Here is a 19,656-nt window from a genome sequence, read left to right on the forward strand (position 1 = left end):
GATTCCCTAGTGTGCCGTGAGAGACCATCAGGGGTGCTGTGGGAAATGATCCAATTTCACTTAATTTGTCGGAACACGTATATGAATTAAAAATACAGGTATGTTCATCGATCCAGGTCAGGTAGAACAATTAAATGCTCTTCCATGAGACGGCAGCATGTACAATAAACCTAACCTGTATATACTGGCATACAAACAACAGTCGAAGTAATGGTTTCCTGCAAGTTGATCAGACTCAATTAAACAGGCTCAGATTTCACACTTCAATCAATTGAGATGACACCATCATTATTTCAGTATTTTTGTTCGGTCCTGTGCCATTTCTGTAAATGTAAAATGGACGCCCCGTCTCAAAGATTGGGAAACATTGCTGTAGCTCACCAAGCAGTTATGTACACAATTTCTTGGGAAAGTATAGTATATGTTGATGTTATGGTGATGTATTTTGGGATTTAAAATTGAAAAAAGTTTAGGAAACCTTGTATTATGCAAGAATAGGCAGGAAAGGTGGAGGAATCAGTTGCACCTATTGCATTGCAGTTAGGTGAAGCGATGAAGGGAGACGTTAAAAAGTATTAATTTTTTTCCAGCATGCATAGAGGAGTTAAGGCCTTAAAAGATTCACCTGCTCTTCTTGCTCCTCCTTCGTCTGTTTGGCTCAATCAGAAACTCATTCTGCTGGACGACTGAGAAAGCATGAAGATGGTGGAGGGCTCCACGGTAAGGCACGGGCGAGGTGTGGACTGTTGGGTTACCATGGGTTGTGGGGGTGCACGGGGTGGGATTGGTGATAGGGAAGACATGGAGGGAGGAGGACAGTAATGAAATTTGCATCAAAGAGATGAATGGAAAAAAACGATGGCGGAGGGTGGAAATGTGATTATGGTGGTTCATTAGGGATGAAAAGAAGAAGCAGAGCAGGAAAAAGAATCTGTCAGTGCTTCCATTCATCCCCTGCCCCCAATTCATGATCCAGTGTGATTCAAAGCAGGCCAAAATTATGGTGAGGAATTAGGAATAGGAAGTTACTGAATTCATTTCTCTTTATAGATTTTTGGTAGTAGCAAGTCGGCTCAGCGTATACCTTGATAAAGATAAACAGTAACACTAGAAGCTGAACTAGCAAACCATCAAGATGTATTTTAAGGGCAACAAAAAAAAAATTAGTACAGAAAAAAATATTCTGCCAATCAAAATATTTACAAAAGCCACCAAGACATTATTGAACAAGCTGCAAGAAAGCTGTGCTAATTAGAAGCAGCTTAACTAGCAGCAAGCACCTGAACTAGCTACACATTAATAGGTTGTTTCTAAGTAGAGAAGCGGTATTTTTAAAATGAATAACTAATTTTGACAACAGAGTATTTCGTTAATGCTGGGACATTAAACAACAGAGCCTGTCAATAAAGATAATAACCAAAATCCATCAAGACACTGATGAGCTAGCTCGGGAGAAGCTAAGTCTATGCTAACTAAAAGCAGCGAAATAGCAACCAGTTCTGAGTTGTACAGTATATCAATAAATAAATGGATTTCTCACATTTTTAAAAGGACAAAATGCATGGAGCTCCTTAGCCATATTTTGCCCATGCCTGGATTAGCGACTGTTAAGTCTCTACGAAAAAACAATTTACTCCATTTACTCAACATCCATTTCTAAAGGTTCTCACCTGAGCACGCTCTGTAGCTGTGGGACACATAGCCCTGCAGAGGACCTTTTTGATGACATCAGGAAGCAGGCTGACCGTGATAAGCAGGATAATGCTAAGCCAGGCCGGTCCGCTGGACAGCATTTGCATGAAGACATAATACATCCTCTGGTAGTTGAGGAAGGGCCTATGCAACGGGAAGAGATGGACGAGGATCAATTTTCCAAGGGTGCGCAGATCGATGTTGCTGTTATTGGAGCATGAAAATGCTCATCAAACTTTACCAAATGATGCCACCCCAGAGAAGAGAGAAGATCACATAGAAAAGTAGCGAGCCCCAGATGACAAAATGATTGATCCAGGTCCAATGGTGCGTGTCCAAGGCGAGCTAAACAAACACAACATATACTGTAGATCCATCGCTAAATGGTCTATGTCAATAGCTTTGCCTACAGGCTCAACCGTCATGTTCAGTCCATCATCCACTTTTCAGAAGCAAAACATGAACATGGAAATGCAGCCGTGATGTCATAAAATACCTTAAGCGTCACGGTGAACACCAGCACAGTGAAAACAAGAGTCCCGAAGGTCCAGTTGCCAAACATCTGCAACGGAAAAGGAGGGAAACGACAACTGGTTTTATAATTGAGCACATAAATCAATTACTGATTAGTTGAAAGTTTATGTTTTCTTCCCACACATTTGTGGCAATGATTAGTAGCAGCCTAAAGAAATGGCCTAGTCGTCATGTTAGTATTCATGTTAGGGCTAGAGTTATTATTTTCTTACATTGACATCTATACAGTGGCACCCGTCTTTCCAAAAGTGATCATTTCCATTGCAGTGCGAATGTTCTGGAAAATGTCTCACAAGTTGAGCAAAACTGTGAGTTCAAACCATCATCTTGACTATCATTTGGGTGCGTTTTAGTTTGCTTTTTCTTTGGCTGTGTATGTTTTGTGATACTACACATGCTGGCAAAGGGGAAAATTGTGTTGTTAACAGGAGAAACCAATAAAGATGGACTGCAACACAGGAAAGGGTCTGCTCAGTACAATGTGAGTAATACAATTTATGTAAATGTATACATTTAATGAAGGTTTTGTTACCGCAATAGTTGAGTTGATTCACTTCGTATAGAAAAATGTGTTTTGAAATGAGAACTTGGAAGGCGGCTGGATCGTGTTCAACTTTAAGGTGTTTAGTATTCGCATTGAAAATTATATTGTTTCTCAGTGCAATCCTCATGACAACAATTATTTCCACAACCGAATGGACTCAAACAAACACAAACAGACACATTAGACAAGCCAATGTTGTATCATAAACTGACGAGTTATTCTATTTTCTACCAAAACACAGGGATCATGTGAGGAAGCAGCTACGAGTTTCATGGAACAATGGCGCACTAGAAAACTACACACTGAAATGAAGATGGAACTGAATGGGACAATGAAAACTAAAGAAGGGTGTGAGCGCAGACAGGGAGAGAGACAGGCTTACCATCTGCGTGTTGGTGGTCATGAGCTAGAAGAGGCGATAGAGGAAGAGGTGCAAAATAACGAGAAGAAGCAGAGAGAACGGGGGGGGGAGAAAAGAGAAAATAATCAGGACAAAAAAGTCAAATGAATGAATGTTTCAACTGAAAAATAAGACCAAAGGCAATCAAAAAGCAAATACAAATTAATAATACAGAGAGATATGCTATTGTCAAAATGAATGGAAATCTCAAGTTGTCCAACTTGTGCTATTGCAAAATCTAAATAATAAAGATGACACAATATGTTTTAACTTGAATTTGAAAACAAACTTTTTGACACCAGTCAACACTGCTATGACTATGCTATTCCCTGAAAGAGTGGTATTTATAAAAGGTAAGGCCTTCATTAGAGCAGAGGGCAGTATTTGTACAAATACAATTTATGATAATATTGAAATATATTTATATTATATTATATTATATTATATTATATATAAGTAGAGCGAGAGAGAGAGGAAAAAGAGAGAGTGAAAGAGAGAGAGATATTATTTATAAACATTCATTTAATTTGTGGATTTTCTTTTTTGTAGTTACAACTACACTACACTACAATATAATATGAATTGTAATTTCAGTATTATTCTATATTGTATTGAACCGTATAATAAGAATTATGGTATCAGTATACAATGAGCCCCCACATTTTCGAGGTTTGACATTCACAAATTCACCTACTCACAATTTTTCTCGGAAGCCCATTGTGTCATTTGCTGAAAAACTCACTCGTTCATAGTTTTTCAACTAAAGCCAAAGCAATGTCAATATATAATCATATTGCTCTGGTGGCATTTTGTGCCTGCTGTTTATCTTTGAACTGGGGGGAAAGATCTTAATTTAGTCAGGCAAAAAAAAGGGGAAAAAGGTGCTATGCCTACATCTTGTGGTATCGAAGGACAATTACAAACCTTTTTGCGGGCGTGAATTAGTTAATTTTCACACTTTGTATCAGGCGTCGGTCCATATGCGTATTGTGACTATTTTCCTTTCTTGATCACAAATAGTGCAGAATCCAGCATGAACAACATATGGTCACATCAATCATAATAAAGGTAATTATGGTGGTTTATTTCTTCAACTGGCTCTCAGGGTTTATTACATCAAAGACCATTTATGCGTGGAATATTTCTACACATTCTGCAAAAAAAATCATTGCTCTTGAAGAGGCTCACCTGGCCATTGCTGGTGAAGGTGGTGTTGTCAAACAGGAAGTAGGCACCAAAGAAGAAGACGACAGCGTCAAAGACACCCAGGCATGTCCAGTACAGGAAGACTGGCCAGCGGAGGAGGGCATTCTTGGCGATGTCTCTGAGGGAAACGAGGTTGTGGCATCAGAAATGGACAAATATTTCAAGCTTGCACGATATAATAAGATCCAACATGACACTCCTATTTAAAATAGAATTAAATAAATGAACTGGTCTTTACATAATTGACACTGCAAGCTTCTGACTTGACAAAATATTGTGGTTGTATGCGTTTGTATTTGAATTCCCATACCTGTACAAAGAGGGCTCCCGTCTCAGCGTCTCCATGGTGACATGCTTCTCCACCAGACTGTATAGGAGGATGGGCAGTGACGTGAAGCTGATGTTATACAAGGTCAAATAGGCCGTGTCGTACAGAGGCTGCCGTAGGACAAAGCACAACACGGTTTAGTTTTTGAAAGTCTCTTATCTTGTAATGCAACTAGGAGGAGCACTTTTTGCACAGATGAGAGTCAGCAACCCAAAGAGCTCTCAGCTAAATTCAAGCGCGCATAACATCTGGTCGTTACATGACGAGCAAATTACCAAGGCCATTAAAGGCTAATTTGTGGTTGTGCACTATGAACAGAGCTGACTTGACAAGTTAAACACTTACCTGCTGGGAGAAGCCACAGAAAAACTGGTACAGGAATTGCGGGAAGATGAAGCATACATTCTGCAAAGATTTCAAATACGCAGCTTAAGTACACATGAGATGCGACACATTTCAACTGAGTGGGAAGGGAAAATGAAATGGCTTGCCAAAAATGTCTCAGAGCCTGCAATGGAAAACACCCACACTGATCATCTCAGCCAGTTTAAACTCAGGTACCTTGTAGAAGAAGTACTGGACGAGCTCAGCGATGCGTATGTAGTAGTAGTGGCCGTGAACCAGCAACATTTTCTTCAAATGTTTGAACTTGGGGATGGCGTAGTCGCTGTTCCTGGCAGCCTGACGGCCCTCTTTGCCTATTATCCCTATGAGGACGCACATAAACCAGTGAACATTGACGCAAATGCTCTTTGTTTATTTATTTATTTTTTTACAAACCTAATTAATTTTGGGCACTTTCCAGATAAAGCTAAACAATTATAGAAAATAATATAATTAATTTTTTCCCCCTAAAAATTGTGAGTGAGGTCCTCTTTAATGAATGAGCACTTTCATCTTTATTTCAATAAACAACATCAATCTATTACAGATTGTAGGATTTATGATGAAGGCAAATGAAGCATTAATATGAAAGACAGATTATTTTCTTCCACAAATTCAGGTTTAAATTTACAACCGTTGACTTGTAGTCTTGGAAGCATTGACCATGGCAACATAATTCTGCCAAACAAGTGTGACTTAAACATATTTATATACTCTATTGTAAATCCGTAAGAAATCAACAATAATGCAAACAAATTTTCATGTTGCATGAAACGAGTAAACAAATGGCCACATAGACATGTTTGACCTCGAAATATATGAAAATTTAGGAGGGCGCTTCCATTTTCAAATCGTTTAACCCACGTGTTTTGATTGCTCACTGCTCAGTATCGCCTTGTGCGCAAACATCAGAGACACGCCAAACGAAGTCACTTTTATTTTACTTTACATGTGTGGCACAAATCTGACTGCTGTGGCGGCTCACACACAACAAGTTGTTTAATAGTACAGACACTCATATTCATCACATATAAATTGGTTTTGACAAAGAGAAAAATGCTTGGAAAGTTTTAGTACATGGTTTATATTTAATTTTCCTAAATTGCTAAATATTTTGACCAACAACTTAAGGTCTAATAAGTGTTCGGCAGCAAAATGAGCTCACCAATGCCGACGTGTGCTTCTAAAATCATGCTGACATCATTGGCTCCATCACCAACAGCGAGGGTAATCGGGTGCTCCTTGGAGGCCTTGATCAGCTTCACAATCTGATAAAGTGAATAATTCCACCCGCTCAAATACACTGCCTGCCATGTGACCCCTTGGCGTGGTTTTGGGTATCTCTTACCTGTGCCTTCTGCAGCGGCGCCATGCGACAGCACAGCACAGCGCTGCAGTTGCGACAGATCTCCAAGAAGATCTCGCGGTAGTTGCCGTGGCCGGCGCCGTCCTGCTTGGGCTTGAGGACGGCCGACAGCGTGGCCCCGTCGATGATCAGACCGAAATCCAGGCAGTCGACAGACAACCTGCAGGAATATTTTGACGTCAACTGAGAGCTTTGCATGAAAACTCACTTGGCTTCTTCATTATATTGATGCTCAGCAAATACAGTAAGGCTGACTTTTGATTGACACTGTCAGAATGGTTTTGAATTGGGAAGTGTGGGGAAAAAAAATCTTAAAATGCGTTTTTTGAGCATTTATTTCCCATACATTTGTACACTACTGCAAACCACAACCACAGTAATAATAAATATTATTTAACGACCACCTCTAAGACGATGTCAATTAAAACTGAGCATTACAATTTGTGGCCCTCACCCAGAAATGGATCTCTGTCTGAGAACTGTCCGGTTGAGCTCAAAAAGAACATCGTGCAGACTCTGCTCTTCCGTCCGCTTCTTGGTCAGCTCCAAGATCTGAGTGCTGCGGCGGAACAGCTTGCTGGCATAGCAGGTGGCTGCTGCCGTCTCCATTTTGTCCCCAGTCAGCACCCAAACTTTTATTCCCGCCTTGTGGAGTGACTCAATGGTGTCGGCCGCCTTCTCCTGGAGCCTGTGCATCAATAAGTCAATAAATCAGAATCGGAATCAGAAATCCCTTTATTGTCATTGTACTCAAGTGTGCAACGAGATTAGAGAGCTCCCCTCTCCAGTGCAATACAACAAAAATTCAGATAAATATATAAATTAGATAAATAAGAGAATAGTTAGTGCAATGGAAAATAATACTGAATAGGATATATAAAAACACATCTCGTTGCAGTTCTGCAAGGTAAGGGTGTTTCGTGTGTGTGTGTGAGAGTTTAGAATGGAGATGGCTCTTGGAAAGAAACTGTTTCTCAGTCTATTGGTCCTCGATTTGATGCACCTGTAGCGCCTGCCAGAGGGCATCAGGTCGAACAGGTGTGAGTTTGGGTGGGTATTGTCTTTGACGATGTTGAGAGCCCTTCTGAGGCACCGGGCGGTGTAGATGTCCGACAGTGAGGGGAGAGGGCAGCCAATAATCCTTTGCGCTGTTTTGACCGTCCTCTGGAGCCTCACTCTGTCCGCCTCAGTGCAGCCGCTGTACCAGGTGGAGACACAGTACGTCAGCAGGCTCTCGATGGACGAGTGGTAGAAGGCCAGCAGCAGCTTCCTGTCCAGGTTGAATTTCCTGAGTGCAGACGCTGGTGGACCTTCTTTACCACTGCTGTGGTGTTAAGTGTCCAAGAAAGGTCATCGGAGATCTGTACTCCCAGGAACTTGAACGTGTGGACCCTCTCCACACACACGCCTTCGATGCAGAGGGGGGGCGGCACCGTCTTGTTCCTCCTGAAGTCGATGACGATCTCCTTTGTTTTTGCAATGTTGAGTTGCAGTCTGTTGTCCTCGCACCAAGCTGTCAGTCTCTGGACCTCCTCTTTGTAGGCTGTCTCGTCACCTTCCGAGATCAGACCGACCACTGTCGTGTCGTCAGCAAACTTGCCGATGGTGTTGTTACCGTGGGCCGGGCTGCAGTCGTAGGTGTAGAGGGCGTATAGGAGAGGGCTCAGCACGCATCCTTGAGGGGAACCGGTGCTCAGCGTGCGGGTGGAGGACGTGTAGGGGCCGAGCAACACAGTCTGGGGTCTGTTGGTCATACCTCAGCCTCCAGCAGGGCTGAGAGTGCGGGCGTGGGATGGGGCGGTTAGAGTATTCATCAAAACTTAAATCAATCCATGAGTGAGTGGTGATAACTTATCAATGTGCGACTGCCCACAGTCCCACAGCATCTCCAGTTTATCTATTAGGCAGTCAAACTGTCAGGCTAACAATCGATCGGCTGAAGAGCTGCCTAATAATCAATACCCGGTCTTGTTCAAGGGTAAAAACAAAGAAACTTGGACCACCGACAAGGCCAAACAATTTTAATTTTCCCAAAGGTAACGGACCAGACATTTTTCGTTCCACATTGAGTCATGATAACACAATTAACTTCATGAGTCATTTCTTCTTGCATTTGTTCCACCAACCTGTCCTCCACCGCCGTGGCACCCAGCAGCACAAAGTCTCTTTCGATGACGTCGTAAGCCTCAGCCAGCCTCTGCTCCCTCTCCTGAAGGGCCAGCTTGGCATCCGTCAAATGACGACACGCCTCCTGGTACTCGGATTCCGACAGCCTCTTGTAGGCCACGCACAGCGTTCGCAGGCCCTCCTGTTACCATGGCGACAAATGAATTTGCTGAGCATTTATACCATGCCTTCGGAATCACTCAAATTGTACATTCACGAATGAATCCTCAGAACTACACTCTTTAGCCACACTGTGGTAAAAAAAAATTAATACATATTAATTCTTTATAGGGCACTCATTAACATACTTGGAAAAGTATCATTTTTAATTTTAATTTTATTTTTTTTACCGTGGCCGTGCTGTGCCTTCAGTGGTGATTTACCGGACTTAATCAAACTTTTAATACCAACAATAAATTTGTGTTTTGCAGTATTCTGCTGGAATAGTGATGATAATATTCTGATATGCCGTCAGCTATACTTTATATTGACCACCACACGTCGTTAACTTCATATGCCCTTATAATTGCAATGGTATGTTTTAATTATCAATATCAGCTGATTGGCTGTGAGAAACCACATGACTCGACCGAAGTACAGAAAGCCAATAGGGGTTAAATACCAAATACAGTTCGGCACTTACCACAGCATTTTGCTCCACCCGCGCCTTCACCTGCTCCACCTTGCCAGATACCACCAGAGGAAAAATGGCAGAGTCAGCACCCTTGCAGAAGAGCAAGTATTCTCCTAAAAGCACACAAATGGGTAGCAAATTATCGGTACAGTGAGGTGTCTTGAATAGATTAGCAAGTCACAATTTGCACTCTGACTTCCAACCACTGCGATGTGTTACATTGGAGTTCCGTAAGAGATCATCAGGTATGCTGCGTGAAATGACCCCGTTTTCATTAATTACTCTGAAAATTATTTGTTTTTACTACAAATAATGTATACGTCAGAAAAGTACAGTCTAATACAAGCAGAATAATCAGATGGTATCGATATCGTAAATGTTTTTCACTGACAGCGATCATGTGTTAGTGCGACTTACCTGAGCTTGCCCGAACAATGACACTCATTCTCCTCCTCACAGAGTCGAAGTTGAGCACATGGAGCAGCTCAAACCTGAAGGAAAGCAAGAGTTGGCATGAAAAGAACTTTTTTAATCAATTGTTTTGTTGATAATTTAATTCAATGTCTTTATTTGAGGAAGGACAGTCCATCTTTTTTAGGCCAACTATGCACTTAGGACAAAAGCCATTCTTTCTCGATGAATACACTGTAAAGACTCAAAGGCTCTTTAGAGTGATCCAGACTTGATAGATGAAACGAAAGAGATGTTCCCGGAGGCTTCTTTTGCAATGTAATTCATAAAGTGACTTAAACAGAGCGAAGCGTCATAATAACTTAAGTCACTCACTCCAATGAAGTAAAGAGTGTATATATGGAGTTGAAATTTCAAAACATTGGAGAATAAATGTGAATCAACGAACCACAGCCTGATGACACGTAACAAGTGACATATGACTGCTTTCTACTTTTTATATGTTTGTGCTGGTTAACTTTTTTTGAACAGTTGTGTGACGATTAACAATTAATGGCAACCCACCTTTACATTACACCATTGCCATTCATCAAAGTTAAGACCGAGTCGAGTGCAAAGCCCAGTCTAACTGTGCGCATGGGTGGAGTTTTGTTTCTTTTGATAGTTTACTAGCGCAGCTAGAAGAGAGTGCTCCCGTCCAATCTAAATGGCTCTCATCATTCCCTTTAAAATCAGGGGTGCGGGGTTGAAGTACACATGATGCTTGACATTGTGGAAGCATAAAATTGACTCGCTGGGGTCCGTGTATGAGATTGGCGCACGCAAAATGCTGATCCCCAATACACGTTATTATATCAACACTGCCCTGTCCAATCAACCCTAACATGAGTCAAATGGACTATGTATATTTAAAAATAACTCTTGTGACTTATTTATGATTCAACTGTTGCATCATCTTCCCATCCCCCCCCCATGGCTAATCAATGGCACTGGCTTTCCTGTGGTGTCACCACAGCAACCACTTGGCAAACCAACCGTTCAATCTCGTCGTCTTTGTTCAAAATCTCCATGTAGTTGTCTTTCAGTCTCAGGTAGGTGTAGCCCAGCCTGGAGACAAGAAAGATGGACAAACCCATGGGCGCTTGATTAAACACAAATGGCAATTGTTATTGTTAATGGGAACATGATCACACACATGGACATGTAATAAGCCATCTTGGAAAGCAACGGATGAAATATAACACCCTCTGACGTCGCATTCTGGACCATGTTTATGAACCTAACACAGTGTCCCCACTTAAAATAGAGCAGTGTTATATGAGCGTGTTGCTGTGGGTGTACTGACCTCAGCGTGTATGCAATTTACACTTTGTAATTTAATTTTAGAGCTCTGGAATGTTATACACACCAAATCCTGCATCAGGTGTACAGCACAGGAACAACCTGGTTATTGGATTGCAAACCATTTTGTTAAGTGTCTATGTACATTTTCAGTCATCCAGGTCATGGTAAACCAGAAAGGTTGAATCAAGGTAACTGGAATATGTTTTGTCAAAGGTTCATTCAATTGTAATTTGGAGGTGTCGAGTCTCTCTATTTCTGCCTTGGCGGATGTTTACCCAGGAGGTGATCAATAATCGTGTGTTTCTGTTGACAACAATGTTCAAATTATGGATGAGAGGACCGCCGGTTTGAAAGCGGTATAAAAGGGACCATCCACAGTTGCCATCACCAGGCTGTCGATATTTCACTTAATTTGGCATTAAGGAGCTTGGAGGACGCTGAGAAAAACTGCTGAAGGTTATGTTATGAGATTTTTGTCTAAATAATTTTAGCCTGTCCTGTTTGCTGCCTGTGTTGATGGGACAGTCTTGTAAAAGAGAACTCTAAATTCTGTATTTTTTTAAACGTTAAATAAAATAATACATTCTATTCATGATATTACTGGTGTCAGGCACAATCTATCTCCAAAACCATCCCTTTTCAGGGAAAAATAAATGTTTGTTGAGACATCAGATTGCAATACCAGAGACAAGAACCCATTTTCAATACTCTAGATCAGGCGTGGGCAATATACGGCCCGGGGGCCACATGCAGCTCGTTAAACGTTTTAATCCGGCCCGCCAAACTTGAAAAAAGTTTTAAAAAAGCATTGAGAAGAGATCACTATTTGGAAGATTCGTCAGCTACATAAACGCCAAGTCATTCCAGGTGCTAAAATGTTAAGAATGTGCAGCGTCATTTAGAATGCTGACCTTTTCATTCCCTCCACCAAAGCCACCTCATCCGGGGAGGAGGAGATGTAGAAAGAAGTGGGTCGTCCCTGATGGATACCCTTCTTGATGCCGTCCACCGTCTCCTCCTCCTTCACTTGAACCGTGTGACACAGACACAATGCCCGGAAAAACAGGTCCTCGTGCTCCTGAAGTCACAGAATTTATTGTAAATGCAACAGATCTAAATGTTGATTTAACTGTTTTTCTTGATGCTGTTTTACTCCGAATCTATGAGGCAATAAAACATGACATATATTTTGCCTACTTTGATGCACATTTCTTTGCTTGAATAGTTTGGCAGGATTGCGTTAGGTGGTGGATAATGCTGACGAACAATTTTCTAAATGTGAATACGGTTGCCAGAAACAAAGATTGCCATCACTTTTATGTGTACTGGGGGAAATCTCTTCAAAGCCAACATTGAGGGTTTATAACAGCTTTTATGAATGACAGAAAAAAGCGCAAATGAATGTGCGTTTTATGTTATATTTGCAATACTCTGAATGTTTATTGTACAAAGTAATTAGATTTTTTTTAAGATTGATTTTTCTTTTTTTTAATTATTGTCCAGTAAACAAAACCTTTGCTGCATGAGTTCTAATGAGAACCAATAGGAACGTTATACTTTTGTAAAGACAGTAATGCTCAGATAGGCTTGACACTGCCGAAGAGGTATTAATGAAACAAAATATTTATTGTTTATTGTCTATGCATTATAGCGACTGGGAAATGTTTCTCATATTTCGGTCAAAACTTGCAATTAATAAATTGTTAACTAGTAAATTTTAATCTAAATTGTAGTTGAAAATGCTAGTCCTTAGTGCTGGGTTTGAACTTAATAGTCGACAAGTTGACTTTATAACTCAGCATTGTCGTTCAAAGCTTGAAGTCGATATTTTGCTAACCGCATGTTTATGTTATCTCGCCTTGCAATCGTCCAATTTACAGAGGACTTTTGATTTGTCATCTGTTGTCATCCATTGCCGGACGAGAATGTTCCGTGTAACAGAGAAGACACAGTATTCATGTTTGCATGAGTCCAAAAGTGCAAAAATAACCTGGTTACGGATGTGTGTAGCGGTTAGCCTCGCTAGCTACGGCTAACTCTAGCTAATAAAGTATTTGTACAAGAACAATTTCAAGATTTTTTTTACAAAAATAAATATGAAGTAATAGGATGACGAAGGTCCAAAGTTTAAAAGAATAGTTTTAATATGAGAAAAAGTTGGAATATTAGGATTTTTTACAAGTTGTAATATCCATCCATGTGAACCGCTTCTCCTCATGAGGGACGCAGCGGTGCTGGAGCCTATCCCAGCTGTCTTCGGGCAGTAGGCGGGGTAAACCCTGAACTGGTTGGCAGCCAATCGCAGATGAGTTGTAATATTTAAGACTTATTCTTGTGAAATTATACAGTATACTTGTAAAATGCAAAACAAAAAAAAACAACACTCTAACAAGTAATGTCTTCTATTTACTGTGAAGTCACATTTCCAGTGCACGCATACTTACTCTGCGGTATCCACCAGGTGAGGAATCTATCATGTCTATACTGGAGGCAGCGCTGAGGATTTGACCATTGCAGATGGCGTGCGGAATGTAAACGTTCCCATCAACGCAGCATTCGATGAACTCCATGTTGTTCTCTGTCAGAGTGCCCGTCTTATCAGTGAAAACATATTCCACCTGGAAAGGGAGAAAGTTGAATGACCGTGAGTTGGAAAATACATTTCTTACAAATAGGAAGAAGACCGCAAGTACCTGACCCAGCTCCTCATTAAGATCGGAGGTGTTGACCTGAGCTCCCTCTCCCAACTCCTCATCAAACATCTCCTCATCCCACGTGATGAAATAGGAGCCCAGGAATTTCTGCATCTCCACCGTGACGTACATGGACACAGGAATGATGTAATTGAACAACACGGTGAAGGCCAGGAAGTCGGTGAAAGCTCGGACCACCTGCGGACAACAGGAGATGGTGACAATGGGAACATGAGTTAGGATTGCAAGATTGAGTGTTACTGTCACACTGAAAAGAAAATAACACAGAATGATTTAAACATTAAACATTTCCAAATCAAATTATCTTGCAAACTCGATTAAAGTTCATCAAAGATGATTTGTTTTAAAGTGTGGCATGGGACCCTTGAGGATTGTCCTCGTGTAACAAACGTCCCTGAACTCACCACGTGTCGCTGTCGCTCGTTCTCCGTTCTGTGGTTGTACCAAGGCTCGTCGCGGTCCGGAGACCACTGCCAGGCGTATTTGAGAACAGTGTTGATGACCGCTTTACTGATCAGGATGCACAGATAGACAATCAGAAAGGCATTCATGGACCTGGCGAGAGACAAAGATGTCCAATGAAATAATCCAAATTGTTTCCCTCCAACAATTTTGAGTGAGGTCAGACTCGAGCTCACTTTTCCACAGCAGAGCGCTTCTGCGATTTCGACTGGTAATTGAGCGCCATCTTGGTCTCCATGCCGGTGTAGATGGCAACAGCTGAGGAAAGAGGTGGATGAAAAATGGGTTACTGTGGCAACAAACTTCAACATGTGCAGACATTAATAAGAATAAATGATCACCATATATATGTTGTGTGTTCTTCAGTGTTGCACCTCTGAGTAGTAAGTTCTCAGCACCAAGTGGTCTAAAAAGAAAACGAGATTGACAATCAACTTGCTTGCCAGCTAACAGACAGCAAGCAAGTTAGTGGCTATCAACAATAAAGTTAGCACGAGGACCAATCTTGTGATCGTTATAATTCTTTCATTAATGGATATGAATACAAACGGTGCAGCAACACTTGCAGACAGATGATAACAATATGTTCTTTATCCTCCGCGGAAAACAAATATTACTGCAGCTTACAGAATCATTTAGTCATTATTCTTCAATTATGTCTGTATTATACTGCCTCCACGTGGTCAAGGCGCTCAAACCAGAAGGAGCACAATGTCAATGGGCATTGAAGCATGAAATTATGCTGCACAAACAGTTTAGTTTGTGATATTCTTTTTACTTATATGTTTAATAAAGTAAACTATAGAGCACTATTTCTCCAACAAAAAAAATCTTTAATTACAAAATATTTTTTTTTTGTAGGGCTGGAACTGATTAATGGCATCGACATTGTTTTCAATAGGAAAAAAATGATCTTAGAGTGTTTTGTGAAATCAGCATGGTCGCAGAACAAATTAAACTCGAACGCCAAGTCACAAGTGTACAAGAAATATTATCTTCCAAGATTAAAGCTGCATTAAAACACTCGTCATATACAGTATATACTATGAGGCTTTTTTTTTTTAATTCATATTATCATGCGAGCAAGTTCTTTTACAAGAATAAAGTTGTCATTTTATGCCACAAAAATTAAATCATAAAATTGGAAGCGCAACAAAATGAACATCCACTGAATCAAATAAAAACTTACCTAGCAACAGGCTCTTCTTTGTCTTTGTAAATATTAATACGTCCCACAAATCTGAGTTAAGCACAAAGACAAGACAAGGCAGCCTTTAAGGAATGTGACCTAGAATTTTCACACAAACACAGAGGTGTCACACTAACTTGTAGAGGTCAGGCTGCGGTTGTTCACATTCGATGGTGGCGTGTAAGGAATCCACCTCCTGGTCCGTCCTAAAGGCCATGGTATCTGGTATGGCGTAGTAGGTCTGAAGGAGGAGAGGCACAGTAGGTGAAGCATTGCTTGGATGGGCGCTCTTCCGGGGGTCCCATTTGAGCAAAGTGTGGGTGGAGTCGGGTATGTCTGTGTACTCATTCGTGCGTGCAGTTGGTGTGCGTGACAGCAGTGGAGGTCAGTGCAGGTGAGGTAAAGAGTAGAAAAACGGCTCTCGGTGCAGCGGTGGTGACAGAAGAGGAGTTCCAGTACATCATATACATTAAAAGATACCCAGAACAGCCTTTTAATAAATAACATATCTTAAAGAGTTACTTCAAGTGTGAGTAATAATCATTTTAAGGGGTGACGTCTTTGCCAAAGCACAAGCCCTCAAAATGGAGCGGTCTAAATTACTATAATGTCAAAAAACTTAATGGAATGTGAGAAAACTCTGACCAATTATTATGCACATCTCTATGTATGCCCACTTCAACCTCTGAAAATATCAAAACAATCGCCACAGCATTTTGGATTTTATGGGCATTACGGAGGTTTACTAAAAGAAGAAAATTGCCATCATAATTCACATGCACATCTCTTATGCCTTCTTCAATCTTTGAAAATATCAAAGCAGTATTTTGGATTTTATGGGCATTACCGTCTCCCTCTACATAAGTAAGCACTCAAGCTTAAAGTCCCGTCAAAGAAAAATGACGGCTGTAGGAGATCTAAGTAATTTTAGAATTCGGGTAGTCCTGGTGTTAAAGAAAGGAGCGGCCGCTGTTCTTTTTGAGTTGGTTCGGGACTTCGAGCTATGTTTACATCACAGCAAAGGTGCAATCCACTCCAAAATACAGTCTAGTCTACCCTTCACCGGAAGATTATGACAGAGAACGTGGAAGTGCTGCGTGCATACAATCGTTTGTTAGTGCTTAATGCTTCATTATTTGGTCTTAAATGCATATTTTTGCATCCTCGTAGCACCTTGTGACTGGACTCCCCATCCAGGCTGGTGGTGGTGACGTAGCAGGTGCCATCTTGTCGGCTGGAGGAGAGCAGGATGAGGTCACATGGGAACGTTTCATCCTCCCTCACCACCACGATGTCGCCCACCTGCCACAGTAACACAATAGTCCCATCATGGGGGCGACATCCATAATAGATGAGGGGCCTTTTGCCCACGTGAACACACTTTTTTTTTTTTTTTTTTTTTTTGGTGAGGATTGAGAAGTTGCATAACAGATAATGCCAGACGAGCAGCTTACGTGGCGTGGATAAAATCCCATCGTCATGGTGACCGTACACATGACACATGCTCTGCGAATCTGCGTGATTAATATATTCATCATTACTCCTGCTGCCGGCTCACGCGCTAATCCCCTCCGTTTGATCCACAAAACATGGCCGCAAAACACAAGAGAGGCACTCGTGACGACAGGGAGGTGGGAGATAAGGGGGGAGGCTGCATAGAAAATAACACGGAAAGAGACACATTACCCTGCACGTGGATGTGGAATTTATTCCAAAGAACCCTTTTTTTTCTGAGCGATTAGACGTGAGGGAGATTACACTGGCGGTAAAACTTCAAGGTAGAACAGCAAGAGATGGAACAAAGCTCTCAGTTTTAACTGACAGGTATTCAGTTTCCATAAAAAAACTGTTTGGACTTTGCAGTGCATCATACTGAGAAGTGTTTTGTTTTTTTTACCCTCTTATGCAGTGAAATAAGGTCACCAAAATGTCAAAGGGGCAATCAAAATGTTAGTAACAGATCTCAGTATAATTCAGGGTGTTTGAGGGCAAAGGCGTTTAATTTTTCACGACGTATTTCGAAACCTCATTTTGCAAGGGCAAGGGTTTAATTTTTCAGTTTTGAAGGCTCTTTTTTTAAAAGCTTGGCATTTTTTTTAATAATTCAAATTAGGCAGGGTTGTTAACACTCTTCTCCACGGTGTGCGGATTTTGGAAGACAGTTATTTTTCCTTCCTCAACCTAACTACTTACAACTAACTTACAAACTCCTCTAGCTTAATGTTAACATTTAATGCAAAATGCCATAGGTGGGCTAACAAAACTAGCATCAATTTTATATAGGTGTAAAATGTTACGCACTGGTATTTGAACACAAATTGTTCAATAACAGAGACAGTAATATAAATATAAACCAATATTCATAGGAAGTGTTTTACCTGAACGAGTTTACTAAACGAAAGTTCATTAACTCTTTCATATTTTGGGTGAAGTTTAACTGAATGGTGTGTCTTTTTTTTAAATTTTTTTTGCGAATGCGCTCATTCTAGCATGTTTCGTCTTCTAGGAGAAAACCCAGCTAAACACACGGTAAATGAGCCTTCATATGTAGTTGAATAAGGACCTCATTCAGCAACGCAAGCTACGGCGCATCCGGAACCCTCATACGTGATCAAAAAGAATGAAGGGAGTTGAAAAATGGGGAGATGGAAGATGAACTTGTAGATTTTTAGAAAACGCTGTTCAAATATTTTTTTTTATAAACTCTGATCAGATTCTCCTCAAAAAACAAAAAAAGAACAAAAAAAAACAACTACGATAATATTAATGCAACTTACTGACTGGCTTAGTTGTGAAACTCTTCTTCGTGAATAATGTATGTGTCTATGATACTCTTCCGAGGTGGCCAAAGCGTGCACAGTCTCAATGGGTATTATAGGATAATAACAATAATTTTTAAAGTACAATACTTTAGAGAAGTGGTTGTTAAAGTTTTTTTACACTGAGTCACTCCTTAAAAATACTTGGCTCTCCAAGTACCACCATAATGACCGTCATTATATCCAGTAGCGGAGTAGATGCATCAAAAACGAGGTCGAAGATAGTCATAGGGAGTTAAATCAAAAACTGCATCCAAAAAGATGTGAAAACACACAGTCCTTGAAGATTAAATGCAACTGTCTTGTACTTAACGTACTGCAGACACATTATCTTGGAGGTGTCTCGTTCTGAAGAGGGCCACAGAGCGTGTGCTAAATGTGGACAAAGCAATGCGTGCTTCGTGGCCTCAGGTGCTGTTTGCCTTACCCGCAGCTTGTGACTCTGCGTCCTCGCCGCCTTCCCCCGCTGCACCACGTCCACCGGACACTCATTGATGGAGCAGTCGGCTTTGTGCCGCAGCCAATCCTCATAGCCCTGAGACGACAAGATTGTTAAAGATGGAGGAGAAGAAAAGAGGGGTGAGGGTTGGACAGATGATTGCGCAAACGCAGAACCGGGTGTGATTAATTAGCGTTGCGCACATTGAGCTGGGTGACCCGCTTGCTTGATTTCGAGCCGATGCGTCGCGTTAGATTTATGCCCCGCTAAATTTCGCTTCTCTTTAGCCAGCACGGCCCCATCTATCATTGATAGTAGCGCGGGGGGAGGCTGCATCTCCCCTGGGGCTCCGGTGATGAACAGAGGAGAGCATTCATTACCATATTTCTCACATCAGCAGACATTTTCAATGCGCCCAGAGAGGAATGTGTGTATGTCCAGATAATAGAAGAGCTGATTGGAGTCCCAGGCTGTAAGGTGTGGGCTAGAAGGGAGTGTGTGTCGTATACCTGCTTGATGGCGGTAACAGTGATAACGAAGAAGAGGGGCAGGCCGCTGGTGACTGGGCTGGTTGGGGTGTCGATGATGAGCTGGAGGGGGAGACGCATGACATACATTACATGTGATCGTCCGCCCAAAAGGTTCAATAAATTCAAAGAAACAAATTTCATCAGCAACGTCAAACCGTTGTATATGTAGTGTACCTCTCCTCTTAAAAGCCGATTTGATATGTCTCTCTCAATACATGGGGTGCAATACAATTCATGGATGGAGCAATTTTAAAATGTAACTAATTGGTTCATTCTGTCAATAATCGATTTTCTGATTCAAATTGTTTTTTGTTTTTTTTATTGCACCCCAATTAGCTACAGCTCAGTTGAATTTGGTGTGTTTGCTTTTCCATTTAAAACAGAAAGTGCGAAATTCATGCCTCACTGAATGCATCAGTCCAAACAACAATACTGGAGGTATATTGGATTTAACTATCACTGAGTAGATGAATGTTATCTAAGAGGAGACTGAG

The 19,656-nt window shown here is 41.2% G+C and overlaps 1 protein-coding gene across 3 annotated transcripts in view; it reads right to left on the reverse strand.

Annotated features, from left to right (window-relative positions):
- Positions 1-19,656, reverse strand: part of LOC148323327 (phospholipid-transporting ATPase IH-like) — a 37,835-nt gene that overhangs the window by 5,155 nt on the left and 13,024 nt on the right. The window contains exons 4-30 of one of the 3 annotated variants that reach the window (XM_088315710.1): positions 19,142-19,222; positions 18,621-18,728; positions 16,548-16,676; positions 15,512-15,615; positions 15,375-15,425; positions 14,527-14,591; positions 14,362-14,443; positions 14,128-14,278; positions 13,703-13,900; positions 13,454-13,627; positions 11,921-12,087; positions 10,701-10,772; positions 9,672-9,745; positions 9,264-9,367; positions 8,581-8,762; positions 6,909-7,142; positions 6,437-6,614; positions 6,254-6,356; positions 5,266-5,411; positions 5,050-5,109; positions 4,687-4,814; positions 4,359-4,494; positions 3,153-3,176; positions 2,189-2,254; positions 1,934-2,037; positions 1,671-1,836; positions 626-743 (exon numbers count right to left, since the gene is read on the reverse strand). In XM_088315710.1, the coding sequence (XP_088171836.1) occupies positions 663-743; positions 1,671-1,836; positions 1,934-2,037; positions 2,189-2,254; positions 3,153-3,176; positions 4,359-4,494; positions 4,687-4,814; positions 5,050-5,109; positions 5,266-5,411; positions 6,254-6,356; positions 6,437-6,614; positions 6,909-7,142; positions 8,581-8,762; positions 9,264-9,367; positions 9,672-9,745; positions 10,701-10,772; positions 11,921-12,087; positions 13,454-13,627; positions 13,703-13,900; positions 14,128-14,278; positions 14,362-14,443; positions 14,527-14,591; positions 15,375-15,425; positions 15,512-15,615; positions 16,548-16,676; positions 18,621-18,728; positions 19,142-19,222 (3,168 nt within the window). In that variant the 3' untranslated portion in view covers positions 626-662. The remainder of the gene's footprint in view (positions 1-625; positions 744-1,670; positions 1,837-1,933; positions 2,038-2,188; positions 2,255-3,152; positions 3,177-4,358; positions 4,495-4,686; positions 4,815-5,049; positions 5,110-5,265; positions 5,412-6,253; positions 6,357-6,436; positions 6,615-6,908; positions 7,143-8,580; positions 8,763-9,263; positions 9,368-9,671; positions 9,746-10,700; positions 10,773-11,920; positions 12,088-13,453; positions 13,628-13,702; positions 13,901-14,127; positions 14,279-14,361; positions 14,444-14,526; positions 14,592-15,374; positions 15,426-15,511; positions 15,616-16,547; positions 16,677-18,620; positions 18,729-19,141; positions 19,223-19,656) is intronic. The other 2 variants (XM_088315709.1, XM_088315708.1) reach the window with 2 other exon arrangements.

Source organism: Idiotropiscis lumnitzeri, chromosome 14 (genome assembly GCF_059441095.1).
Source record: "Idiotropiscis lumnitzeri isolate Australia: NSW breed Sydney's pygmy pipehorse chromosome 14, RoL_Ilum_1.0, whole genome shotgun sequence".
Classification (NCBI taxonomy): Eukaryota; Metazoa; Chordata; class Actinopteri; order Syngnathiformes; family Syngnathidae; genus Idiotropiscis; species Idiotropiscis lumnitzeri.